The 14,289-nt window shown below is 42.6% G+C and overlaps 1 protein-coding gene across 1 annotated transcript in view; it reads right to left on the reverse strand.

Annotated features, from left to right (window-relative positions):
• The window catches only part of PALS1 (protein associated with LIN7 1, MAGUK p55 family member), a 489,281-nt gene that overhangs the window by 356,115 nt on the left and 118,877 nt on the right, over nucleotides 1-14,289 (reverse strand). The window contains exon 2 of the mRNA XM_086951985.1: nucleotides 2,983-3,487. Within this exon, the coding sequence (XP_086808111.1) occupies nucleotides 2,983-3,349 (367 nt within the window). The 5' untranslated portion in view covers nucleotides 3,350-3,487. The remainder of the gene's footprint in view (nucleotides 1-2,982; nucleotides 3,488-14,289) is intronic.

The raw sequence follows: 14,289 nt of genomic DNA on the forward strand, positions 1-14,289 counted from the left end.
TCATCACCAGCAGGTTGGACTACGGGAACGTCCTCTATGCCGGAATCAACCAATCTCTACTCCATAAACTTCAGACTGTCCAGAACATCGCAGCCAGACTCATCCTCAGCATCCCACGACAAGACCACATTACCCAGCATAAACGAGCACTCCAACTGCTCCCCGTCGAAAAAAGAGTGACCGTCAAGTTGCTCACACACACCTATAAAGCCCTCCACAACACCGGACTCCAATACCTCAGTCTCCTTCTACACCCCCAAAAGTAACCTCCACTCCGCTGACCAGGCCTTGGCCGAAATTCTCAGCATCCACAGAACCAGACAGGAGGCACACCCTTCTCCTACATCATGGCCAAGACCTGGAATGAACTCCCCCTCATCATCAGATGAAGCCCCACACTGAAAGCATTCAGGAGGAGCCATAAGACCTGGCTTTTCGATTGACCAAAGCTGCACAAATCCCCCCCCACCCCACACACTACCCCAGCGCCTGGAGACCCTCACAGGTGAGTAGTACGCACTATACATCCCTGATTGATTGATTGATAGGCCACCACAGTGTGTGTTTGAGTGATATCAACAGGCCCTGCCATTGGTTTGGCTGTCTGTAACTCTTAAGGGTAGTGAAATGAGCAGTGCTGCCTTCTTTAATATACACAGAATCTCTGAGATTGGCTTGGTTTGGCTTCAGCTCTGAGAGCTAGTTTGAGGGTGCTGGTGAGCTACCAGTAGCTCCCGAGTTACTGGTTGGAGACCCCTGCTCTAAAAGAAGGTGGAGAAACTAAGGTGACGTCACGGCGCTTTGAGGAAATACCCGGGCTGTGCGTGGGTGAGCCCTCCTAGTGCTGAATCGTGCACATTTTCACAGAGGGGCATCCGGGCATGCCTCGCAATTTTGCAAAACTTCCTATTAATATAACATTCGCTACTTTTAATTGTATTTATTTACTTAATCTTGGTTACAAGGAGCTATGAAAGGAAAGGGGGCGCAGTCCCTAACCCCTTATACAGGAGCCGCTCTGCAATGTAGTTCATCTGAGTACATACTGTTGCAGTTCATTCTCTCCTCATAACTGTGCTGCAAAATTGAAGCAACAACTAGTGTATGTATCAATATCTACAACGTTGTTCGAATGTTTCATTTAATCTTCAGGAACTGCTAATTTACCCAAGTGAACAACAGACTTCAAAATATCCACTCTGATTACAATGTTACACAACTACATACTTGCACTAGTAAGTGTTTGCTCTTAGATTGCCTCTCAGCCTTCCGTAAAGCTATCAAGACCTACCTTTTCCCTGCTCTCTAGGCCCCCCTTCCCCCCCTCCCCCTCTTTCTTTTTCTGTCCTTCTGGTGCATCCCTGTCTCTAGCGCCGGGACGCCCCATTGCTGGGGTAGCTGTTGCGCTTTACCAAACCTAGAAATAGAAAATAGAAATAGAAATAGAGACTCCCAATAATTCCCTACACCGCGCTAGTCACTTTTTTCTTCCAAGCTTTAACACTCTATGCTATCAAAAAGACACAGGCTCATCACCATGTCTACCTCATCACGTGTTACAAAGATATCTTGATAAACTTTCAAACTTGGGTCAAAAGGAGAGTACTCAGAGACTTTAGACAGCTAAGGACAACCCCAACAATAGAAATCCAGTGAACTATCATTTGCCCTTTCTTCCTGTGAAAGGCTGGCCAAACTATTATTCTATATAAATTTTTTGATCCCAACTACTGGATTGCTGTTGGATCTATTTATTTATAATCTTAAAGGCATGACTTTTTTTATTTGCTACACTCAATAAATATTAAACCACCTTCACTCCAGTCAACGAGAACTCTCAGAACGCACACACAACTCTTCATAATCATCCATTTGTACACGTTATACACAGTTGACTCGGGCCCAAGCTTTATATTTGGCTAACCATAATCCAATCAAAGAGTATGCCCACTTCAAATGAGATCTATATATCACCCTACTCCTAACTGTAAATATTAGATAACCCCTGAACTGTCCCATGAACAATATGGATCCGAACCCTGTAATTAGCTAAGTGTGTAACAACTGAACAACATATTCATATCCAGATTAATGCATGCCCTTCTCTGCATTTAGAATGCACTTAAGGCGCAAACCTTGGAGCTAATAGACACACAGCACTGCCCCATGGCATATAGTAGCCAAGCATAGCACTGAACAGTACATCCACATCCTCTTGGAAGCCTTCATGTCAACCGCTCAGCAGTATCTTAATTATACCACACCCACTTGACATAACATTGCATCTAAGCCACATATTCAGCAAAGGAGCCTTCAAACTCAACAGCCATCCTTTACTAAACAATGGACAATCATGCACCCCAGAAGAAGAAAACACAGTCCTTCAGGACACACGTGTACATACATAATGCACCACTCTGATTCAGAAGAGGCTCTAGCCAGCAATACAATTTAGCAGAAATATTACATTACTCTACTCCAGCCATACGGTCACTAGCCAATGAGACACCACTAAACAAAACAAAGCAAATACAACACACCCCTTCAGTCCAGTCAACAAGAATCATAGAACCCGTCCATGTTCTCAAAGTGCTACTGGACAAAAACATGCTACACGTGTTATATGCAAATGCACTGAATATATAATCACTATGTTATTATTATTATAATAAAAGAGCTGCATTCATATCTTACTCCTGACACTATTGAGTGCATAAAATGATCATACATCCCGTACCGATCCCAAGCTGCAATAAGATTGCACGTAGAAATCATGGAATACTTTCTTAGGGACCGATTCCCAAACCATTTTTCCATTAATGTGTCTTAAATTTGTAGATTCAGAATTCACACCAACACACAAAAAAAAAACTTCGTGAGTTAGGACAGTAAATATCTGTCCTAAACAGAACATCACTGTGCTTTATACATTTTCAAACAAACTTTGAAATGTCAATTTTTGAATACCATTATTTCACTTACCTAGTACTTTCACAGCACGGTTAGGGCTCTCCAAAACAACAGTTTCATCCGTGTCAAATATAGGATTATCTATTCCAGTTTTTGGAGTAATTTGTGCCAACTTCTTGAGCCTCAAGGAAGCGTTCACATCCAATTCCTGTTTCTTCCCTTCTTCCTCCCTCCTCCGACGCATGTCCTCTTGTTGTTGACGAATACGTTCAAGTTGAGCACTCTGCCTGAGCGGCATAGTCCTAGAGCCCAAATCACCAGGACAATCCACAGCCATTTCTCTATGCTTCTGGGGTTCCTCTGGAGACATAAGATCAAGATGTCTGAGCTCGCTGTCCAGGTCTTCAGTTACATGCCCATTCATATAAGAAGTGCTCATGGCTCTCTCCAATGGCCTCTACCAAGTACAGCAGACATTCAAATACCGGTACAACTCCAAATGTCCAATTTTCCTCTTTCACAACCCATTGTAAACGACTAGCAGCAGCACGAACTTTCATAAAGTAGTCAAGAAAATCTGCAAAAAAAAGGCACACCAGTTATGGTACATTTTGGCATAATGAAACCTGTACGACAGTTGAGGACACGTATACAAATGCCATGACACCTTACAATAAAATACTATATTTTTTTTATTGAAATTTTATGGCAGCAGCAAAAACAAAAACAACAATGTTACAGAAAAGTAAATTACATGAATAAATCAGAGACAAAGCAATATCCTAAAGATGGGCATCCAAACTGGTTACTAAATATCTTAACAATTCCAAGAATTAACGTTAATTTCCTATCCAGTTGGCGATCGGGGACCATAAATTCTATCCAAAGATTTTCTTTCTAATGCCCTTCTTTTTATATAGTGCGCTTTCAAGATGATACATAGACAAGAGCTTAGTTTGCCACATAATAAAGTTAGGTGATTCCTCATCAAGCCAGCGAGAGGTAATACATGAACGATATGCGGACATGCTAATAAAGATAAATCCTTCCTCTGCATCAAGAATTTGATTGTCCATGTTCTCTTCACAACCAAAGATAACGAGTGGTGTTGTTAATTTATTTATAATACGTAAATTTTCAGAAAGAAAGCGCTCTACATCGGCAATAAATTGACCTAATTTCGGGCATAGAAAGAACATATGGGCAGCATCCGCTGCATGGTAGCCACATCGATTACAGTTTGTCCCCCGCTCTGAGTTCCATTTTGCCAATTTCCCTGGTGTATAATATAACTCAAAAACGGACATAAAATGCTGGCTTATCAAGGGCCCGTTCACCATAACTTTACCAGCAATTGCGATGCTTCTCTTCAAGTTAACGTATTGAACATTCAGTTTACTCTGCCATTTAGCAGCTCTAGCCTCTAAATCATCTTCTACATTTTCCAAAAGTAGCTGATATAAGGGCCCTATTTTGTGCCGATGTTTAATCGCTTCAAAAAGTGTAATTTTCCCCAAAACAATCATAGATTTTGATAATTTCTGTGTACAAAAACTTCGTATCTGAAGGTACTTAAAAAAAAATCAGAGCGAGCTATATGATATGCATTCATTAGATCTTCAAATGAGACAGTCATTCCCCTGTAATAAGTCCCCAATCTTTTTTATCCCTGAGTTAGACCACCTGAGCATCACACCATCATGAAATGATTCTGGAAGAAGAGAGCAGTTCTGCAAGGGAGTGTATATATTTAAATTAGTACCTAGCCGGAGTCTCTTTTTTATAGTTCTCCATATACAATAAGCCGTATCCAAGATCTTAAATTTAGTTTTTTTATAATAGCTAGGCTCGATGATCCGATTTAGACATTGTTTAGCCTCAACGCCCAAAAGCATTTCATAGATGGACGGCATCAGAAGTCCTCCGTGGGGTCTTTTAGCATTATGAAAACACCCATGTGCTGCAATATCGCCATCCAATGATAAAACTGGAAATTCGGGATACCCCATCCCCCTCTCTCGAGGCAGCACACATTTTTTTAATGCTCTCCTGGCTCGATGGTATCCCCAGAGAAATCTAGAGCACATTCTCTCTATACGAACAAAATACCCAGAAGATATCAGAAAAGGAATTGCACGAAATAGATACAAAAACTTTGGGAAAATAAGCATTTTTATCACATTGCTACGCCCTAGAAGTGAAAGCTTCAGATTGTTTATTCTTTCTAATATTTTGTTAGAGGATGCTATAACAGGGTCCAGATTAATAGGGATGATTTCTTCAGTATTAGCTGTAATTTTTATTCCCAGATAGGTGGCCTCCTTTTCTAGCTTTATATTCTCTGGACGGCCAGCCGCTGAATGGATAAGCTGTGTTTTATCGACATTAAGTTTGTATCCTGAATGTCGACCGAATTCCTCCGCAGATTCAACAATGATAGGTAGTGCTGTATTAATCTCAGCTGTCACTACTGCAATATCATCTGCGTATGCCAGGGCTTGACAAATCTGAAAAATTGTACTAGCCCTGCAGGTCTAGTAACTTGGAAGATCCCCTCGACCCAACTGCAACCTACTTGACCTCTGTCTCTAAAAAACGGGGCAAAAGTGACAAGTTAACAAGATTTAAAGGCATCTTTATTGCCCAGTCCCTTTGTGAGCAATAAAAATGCCTTTGAATCTTGTTATCTTGTCACTTTTGCTCCGTTTTCAAAGACAGAGGTCAAAAGTTAGTTTGTCATCCTACTCTCCAGAAAGGGCGAGTAGGACCTAAAAATAGCTCGTCCTCATCCATTCTCCCTCGCAAATGCGAGCGGGCGAGTGGATTTGTCGAGCCCTGGCGTATGCGCAGACTTTAAAATCCAAGTTATTTAACTGCACAGGTTTAATTGCAGAGTTTCGCTCTAGATTTCTGATAAATGGGTCAATATAAAGTGCGAACAGCAAGGGCGAGCAGGGACACCCCCGTCTCGTTCCCCTTGCTATCCTCACTACCCCCAAGGTTGTCCCAGAGACACGAATAGCAACAGTGGGATGAGAGTACAGCGTCTGTATTGCTTTAACAAATTCCAAAGGGAAACCCTTTTTCCCTAAAACAGACCATAGGAAGGCCCATGTGACCCTGTCGAACGCTTTTTCGGCGTCCAACAGGGCCACACCGACCGGAGAGCAAGTCCACTGTGACCAGTCTAGCAGAGATATTATCCGTCTAATATGATCTGTGGTGCCTCTTCCCTGTATAAATCCATGTTGTCTTATAGAGACGAGCCCCGGCATCAGATCATTTAACCTATTGGCAATAAGCTTCGAATAAATGTTGCTGTCCGAATTCAGTAATGAAATGGGTCTATACGACCCCATTTCTTCCGCTTTTTTGCCTTTCTTTTTAAAGATAACAATTATAGCTTCCGCCCATGAGCGCGGGCCTTCCCCACAAATGCTTGCTGGCAAACATCCACTAGTTCCTTTTTTAAGTGGTTTCTAAATATTCTATAGAACTCCAGCGGGATGTTATCTGGCCCCATAGCCTTACCCTGAGCCAACCCTTAAATTGCAATCTCGATTTCTCCCCAGTCTGGGGGTGCCAGTAGAATCGATCATTGAGCTTCAGATAAAGTTAACGGCGACACATCCTTTAGATATTCGCCCGGCTCAGTCTAATCCACCTCCTCGCTGTAAAGTTGTTGATAAAACGCTTGAAAGGCAGTTAATACCCCCTCTTTAGTCTCCTGCATGACCCCCTTCAGATCTTTGATTTTAGGTAGATCATTGTACGCCTGTTTCTCTCTTGCCCTTTTTGCAAGAATTCTACCTGTTTTTTCCCCAAACTCATATGCCACTTCCTTATGTTGAGTGTAATTAGCGGCAATTTGATCAGCAATATTAGTGTAGACATTAGCTCTTCTGATAGAGAGATCTTTTTGAGCCAAGTTGCATACTTCTACCTCTGCTCCTTGCCTTAGAACCTCTGCCAGCTTCTCCTCCGCCCTCAGAACCTGGTCAAAGTCCTGACGTTGTTGAAGGAGAAGCTGTTTGCGTTTAGAGGCAGAGAAACTTAAAGTCTCTCCACGGACTACGGATTTAAACTCATCCCAAACTACCTCCTGGGTTGCCGTACCCTTGTTAATATCAAAGAATTCCTCAATTATTTTGGACATAAACTGATAATACTGCTCATCCAATAACAATTTCTGCTCAAAAGACCATCGCGGAAGTTCTATTTTGCCATCCATATCAAAAGCCAATTCTAATACAATAGGGTTGTGATCAGAAGCCAATTTAGGCTGGATTTGAATTTTAGGTTTGGTTAGAAGAATGGATGTAGTAAAGAAGTAGTCCAGTCCAACAAATTTTGAGTGGGGGGGCCGAAAAAAATGTAAATCCCGGATCATTCGGACTCTTTGCATGCCACACATCATAAAGACCGTGATCCATAAGAAATCTTCGTAGGGCCGTGTATACCAGCTTCTTTCTCCCTATATATACTGAGTTGGATCTAATATCCAAGCCTGCCCCAATATTAATATTGCAGTCCCCACACATTAACACTGGAGTAGTGCATTTTGCCAATTCTAAGTTAAGGAAGTTAAAGACTTCCGCGTCGTCCAAGTTTGGCCCATAAATATTGCAAAGTGTGAACCGTTGCTGCCCCAGCTTGAATTCAGCAATTACCCAGCGGCCCCACTTATCTGCAGCGGTTTTTACACAGTACAGCAGTCCCCTTTTTTTAAGTATCGCCACCCCTCTTTTAACTCCAGTTTGCTTAGAGCAAACTACCAGCTCCATTCCCATATTCTTTAAATCTTCTCTATTGGCCCAGGCAATATGGGTCTCCTGCAAGCAGAGTATATCTATATCCAATATCTGAGCAATCTTAGCTAAAATTTGACGTTCCCTGGGTCATTTAGGCCACAAATATTTAATGTACAGATCTTAATCCGCCTATCCATTATTGTAATTACATAGAACCAATTCCTTGCAAAAGTAACCAATTTTAGTTACCTTGCAGCTTTTACAACTTTGTCACTTTTTTATAGTGCTTAACTCGTTTCTTTGTCTCCACATGTGTTATACACTTAAAACACAAATCTAAGTTACCTGCTGCTTCCATTTTCACCCCACCACCACCAAAAACCCATACCCCACCCCTGCCCCCCTCTTTCCTTCTACCCCACCCCCCCTCCCCGAACCCATCCTTCCCAGCATATGAGGCCCAGGGAACATCAGTCCCTGCAGTGATAGAATACCGTGTCCCCCTCCCCTCTATCCCCTAAGACCTAAGCCTTGTCCTGAAAAAAAAAAAGATGAAACAGCCAAATCCAAAAAACATAAACCACAACCCTGATCTAGGCTTACTAAGCCCCTTTTCTTTCGGCATTATTCCAGACTATTACCCACCCCCTACAAGGTTTCCAGAAATTCTTTAGCCTGGATTTCTGACAAAAAGAACTTAGTTTGGCCTTTCACCATAACTAAGTTTCGCCGGATTCTGCAAATACACCACAGCTCCTTTCTTTTGAAAATCCGGTATAAGTTGTTGGAGATGCCATCTCTCAGAGACTGTGGCTTGAAAGAAATCCGGGTTGCAGCAGCCCATATTAGATTGCCCTCAAATATCCAGTACAAATACAAACGAGACTGCTAAGGAAACTCAAGGTTTATGTAAGGCTCGAGCTGGGGAGAAGGTGATCTCAAGCCTACCAGAAACATCACCTCCACAGGAAATCACTCTGGTTACTATATACGAAACTATGATGGGCCACAGAGCCGAGAGTAAAATAGAAATTATCCGTCTACAAGCTACTTGCAGCAAGGTAAAAAACGCAGTGCGGCGGGCGATAAAATTAGGAGCTGAAACTGCAGATAGAGTTACGGAAGCAGAGGCCCGAATATCTGCCCTCGAGGACTACGCTGCTGCACAGAAAGAGGAGCTGGAAGTTATCAATGCCCATCGTGATGACCTAAGTTATAAACTATCTGAACTTGAAAACCATTCCCGAAGGAATAATCTGCGCTTCCTTGGGGTCCCTGAGGGTCTGGAAGTCTCAAATGTCCGCAAGTTCATCGCCGAACTTTTGAAAGAAGCCTTCTCGGAGTTGACAACCTGGGATTGGACTCAGGAAATTTAAAGGGCACATAGGTTTCCGTTTAATGTAAGAAAGCCCCGTCAAGGAGAAGAGAGCCTTCCTAGGGCGATATTAGTTTGCTTCAATAACTTCCTAGCCCGTGAAGACATTTATGCTTTGGCTAGACCAGATAGGAAAGCAACAGCCAAGGGTTGTGACTTTTTTGTTAGACCGGATTTCTGTCAAGCCACAGTCTCTAAGAGTTGTTTTGGTTTTAAAATGTTTTTAGAAAAATACAGGTGAGCAAACATTTTCATTTATAGTATTTCATGGCTACTTTGGTCACACATTTGAAAAAGGGCAACTAAAAATACTATTTAGCATAAAGAAGATAATTATGAACAAACAGAAATCCTACGTTCTTTTCTACAGAGCATAAGGCCTAAATGGGTGTTAGATTAGTAAAGAAGTGTACTGATGTTAATTTGTTTAAAGGATAATAATGGGTTTGTTGTCACACTGCCACGCCTCCATTTACCGGTGTCATTACCAGGTTAATTCAGCACTACCACAAGGATTTTCTGACCTTTTCCAAGGTTTCTGCTTAGTTTTTTTCTAGTACAGTGCTGCTTTTCATCAGATAGGGTGCGGTGTATGTTTGAAAATTATTCTCTTTTGACAGTGTGTAGCAAGCCGTATGTCTGTGCAGTTAGCTTTAGTAGCACTAAATACTGCTATTATGTTTATTCATTTTTATTTTTACAATTTATTAAGTAAAATCCTCCCCCAGGTGGATAGTGGTGCACTATGTATTAATATAAAAATTAATAACATCTGTGTAACATGCAAATATAAACAAATAAGAAAAGGACTATGAAATTAATATACAAAGATTAAGAAAATAAATCAAGACATATTAAAAACAATGAAATAAGAGCAAACAATCACTATAGCAAAAGCCTCAAATTCATTAAGAAACCAGCACTAACAAAGCCAATAGGTCTCATCTCTGTGACCTATTTGCTTTCCCACAGGTTTTTAGCCACACTGCACAGTAATCCCGGATGTGCGGTGTGGCTAAAATTAAAATAAAAAAGCCTTTGATACGGTCGCCCACATATTCTGTATGCTTGGCACACCATGCACAAAAGTGTTTTCGTTTTTTTGTGTTGGGGGTGGGGTGGAGCCAAGGTGGACAGAAACAACAGGGGAAAATTTAAGTAATATGGAGGGCAGGGGGGTGCCAAAGCAACACGAAGGTAACGCAACACAGGGGAGGGTGGAAGGGCTGCAAACGCAACAGAGGGGTGGGAAGGATAGGGAAGCACTACAGGGTTGGGGGGAAAGCCAAAAGGGGTTGCGGGAAGCAACACGGAGGGATCTGGTGTGTTTGCTTGTTTGTTTGTAGATTTATTTAGCGCTGCTCATCACCCATGAGGGTATCCAGGTGATGTTCATGGGCACAGGGAGATTAAGCGATTTGCCGAGACTCACAGGATATTACGCCGATGCAAAGACTCAAACCCAGATCCCCAACTCTCGAGTCTGCAGCTATGGCTGCTCCGCCACACCCTACCCCCTGGCATGGAAAGGAAAAACAGGGAGAGAGGAGGATGGTGTTGATGGTGAGAGGCAAGGATGAGACGAAGCACACTACTGAACATGGAGAGGGCATGGCTGCCACGTTTTCAGTATGCATCTATGTGACATTTCTAGGTTTGCAGTGCTGATGTGACATTTGCATGCCTCAAGTGTAACTTATATAAAACGCAACTTAAAATCTTCAGTGACTTTTGGCTTCGAATTTTGGTACTTACGGTTGTTTCTTTTTTATAAAATTGCAAAACTCCAAGTACCAAAATACAAAAGAAACAAGGTTACTGGATGGTAAGTTGACGTTAGAGTTTAGGCTGCAGATTAGTATCTGTTCAGGCGTAACCCTACATACACGAGATCAGTTTGAGGAATCTACTGGCTGATCAGTGTAACAAGAACCTCTGCTGCCTTATCAATATGGAGCACTCATTTAGCCCTTGATTACTGGGTACCACAGTACGTGCACACAGACTGCCAACAGCCTTGAGGAGAGAGTGGTCTATCAGCACAATATGGGGGAGGCCCTCTCACCGTTCCATGGGCTCTCGCGGTCAGCCTTGAGAAGTCCAGCCAGCAGGTCGCCACAGCCATCGCAGGAGGGAGAGGTGGACCGCCGCTCCCCCATGGGTAGTCGTACAAACGGTAAGCTCTGCTGTCTATTAACAGTACAGGCATATGGGCCATCCATAAAGAGGGTGGGGATGAGAACTGTATCCCCAGTGCAAGGCTTCTCCTGCATCACTGGCACTTCCCAAACCTTGAGCATGGCACTAGTACCAGAACCTGAATCAAACTGAGGACTGGTGGGTAAGAGATTGTAAAGAGAAAGATGAAAACAAAAGGGAGCGAAAGCTACGAAGGGGAGCGCAAGGGGCATGGGGTGACAATAGAGAGAAGGCAGGAATAAAAGTAAAGAAACTAGGTCAGGGAGAGGGCAGACAGCGAAACATAGTGTAGGTGATAAAGCGAGAGTGAGTCTGCAGTGGTGTAGAAAAGGCCCTAATGCAAGATAGGAGAAAGCACTTCTCCTGGTCTGTTGGGAAGTAAAGGACAGTCAAAACAGCAGTGCCGAGGGCCCCTCACACCTCTGGGATCTAGGGGCAGTGTGCCTCCTGCACTAGTAATAACATCTTTGCTCCTTCAAAGAAGGAGATGTACATAGGACTGGTTAGAAAGAGCAGTGCCATTTTAAGGATTTGGGCGGCATCAGACAACGCATATTTTGGGAGCCCTTGTACAGAACAAATTTGAATTTTAAAACCCATTTTAAGACCATATGGCGCTATACAAAATGTTAGATTTGCACAAAGCCATGCAAAACATTTGAAATGTATTGCCCAGGACCGACAAATGCTTAAGATGACACTGGTTTTAAGAGACCGAGTTAGAGGTAACAGTAGTTTGGGGGCGGGGGGGGGGGGGTGGATGATTGTCACAGAGTAGTAGAAAACTAAGAGCAGAGATTAAACAGACAGAAAGCTCCGTTTCCACGGTGGGGGATGCCCTTTGAAGGTGAGGACCCCGGGAAACTGACCACTTTGCCCTCCTTTAAAACGTCTCTTAGAAAGAGAGAAAGATGAAGGGAGACACTGGAATCAAAAATACTGAAAACCAAGGGGAGGCAGATAGAATAAGAAAGTAAGAGACGTCCAATTGAGAAACGTTATAAGAGAGCATAAGGGAACTGCTTTAGCAAATATTTTTATTCAAAGTAAGACTGAGCGCAAAAGACAAACCTGAATAAAAAATGAAAAAAGAGCAAAATGAGGGAAGATGTGACTGCTGTAAAGAATAAGGAAGAACAGTAAGAGAACAAGAGATAAAGATAAAGAAGGTGATAAAAAGAAGAGAGGTGCCACGTGGTAGATGGGAGGGGCATGGTAGAGAAAATGTAGTAAGGAGATGGGAGCAAGAAAGGAAAGGCATAAAATCCCGGGACGAGGGGTAGGAGAAGTGCAAGGAATTGAAAAAGGGAGAGAAGAGAGAAGCACTGAGAGGGAAATAACAGGGCAGACAGAACCGGAGGAGTGGTATCGGAACAAGACGGAGATGGTGCAAGGAGGAAGAAGTGCGGCAGCAAAAATGAGAGAAAATGGGAGACAGAAAAACAGTTGTGCAAAGGTTTGTTTTTTATTTTGGCTATTGGCTAGTTGCACTTGCGCTCAGCAATTGACTTTAGTTTGATGCGCTCAGTATTTTGTGTTCTAGGACTTTCAGTGTTTGATTTGATGGGACTCATTCGATGCTCTCTGCGCTCTCCGTGGCACCTTGTAGTCCGTACATACTGGCATGTGCATGCGCATTTTGTTACTTAAAATCTGCCATGTTAGAGTCAGGCAACACATGTGACAAGAATCGCCTTAGCCTCTGTCTTGGTATGGAAGCAGTCGTATAAGCACCTAACCTTAACTTGGCTACAGCTTTAGCTGCATGTGCAGACCAGTCTACATGTGCAAACTCAGCCACACACCAGGCCTGCAATTTCAGCCGTTCCTTGGCGCTCCAACAATATTCTCTGTGCTCCCATCAGTGCGCCAGGTCGGTCCAGGAAAGAGGTAGCCACATAATGCATGCAACAAACCCACCCCCAGAGTGGGGGAGGCATATGTAAGACTCCCGAACACCAGTAAGGACACTCTCAGCCCACTCTACCTGCCGAGCCTCTTGCAGTCCAAGCACCCCCCGGACAGCACCCAGGATAATGTGCTGCATTGCTAAACACTTATGATGCAAAATGCAGTTGGGTAATGCATCAGAACTGGCTGAAGGTGTCACACAATGTCACAACAAATAAATCCACTACATACAACACATTTCAACATCTCATAATAACATGCCACACAATTCAACTACGCACACTTCCGCTCCACATCATTCCACTCCATGCCACATAATTACAAACCAATAACAAACTCCACAAAATTGTACTCCACTCAACAAAATTCCACTTCACATAATACCACTATGCTACATAATTACACTCCACACAATATAATTACATTCCACACAATTCAACTCCAGATAATTCCACTACACAACTGCACTCCAACCTACATTTCACGCCACATATTTACACTCCACATATCTACACTAAATTCCAAAACAAAAATGCACTCCACAAAATAAATTCAGCTTCACAATGTACCACATAATTCCACACCATATAATACAACTCTACCCCATGCCAAATAAAACCATGCTAAACAATTCCACATAATTCAATGCCACGCAATTCTGCACCACACAACATAAACTCCACATAATGCCACTCAGTGCCACATAATTACAGTCCCATATTTACACTCTACACTCTACTCAATACAATGTAAAAACATCCCACATAAATGCACTATGCCACACACCAGCAAACCATATAAATTCACTAAACACCATAACAATTTCAATAAGCATAATTTCAGTGTCACAGTTCAACGCCACGCAATTAAACTACACACATTTCCAATGCACACCACATCATTTCACAGCAAACTACATATTTCAATTACACAACACCACAACACACCATATACCTCCAATACACACCACAGATGTCAACATCATGCCACAAACCTTAGCAGCACACCACATAATTCAATTCCAAAACATGCCTCTCCACAACACACAATACCATTCTACATAATTAACTCCATAACACACACTCACTCTACATAATTCCACTACATGTAACACCATTTAATTACTATCCACATAACTCCACA

Source organism: Lissotriton vulgaris, unplaced genomic scaffold (genome assembly GCF_964263255.1).
Source record: "Lissotriton vulgaris unplaced genomic scaffold, aLisVul1.2 SCAFFOLD_817, whole genome shotgun sequence".
Classification (NCBI taxonomy): Eukaryota; Metazoa; Chordata; class Amphibia; order Caudata; family Salamandridae; genus Lissotriton; species Lissotriton vulgaris.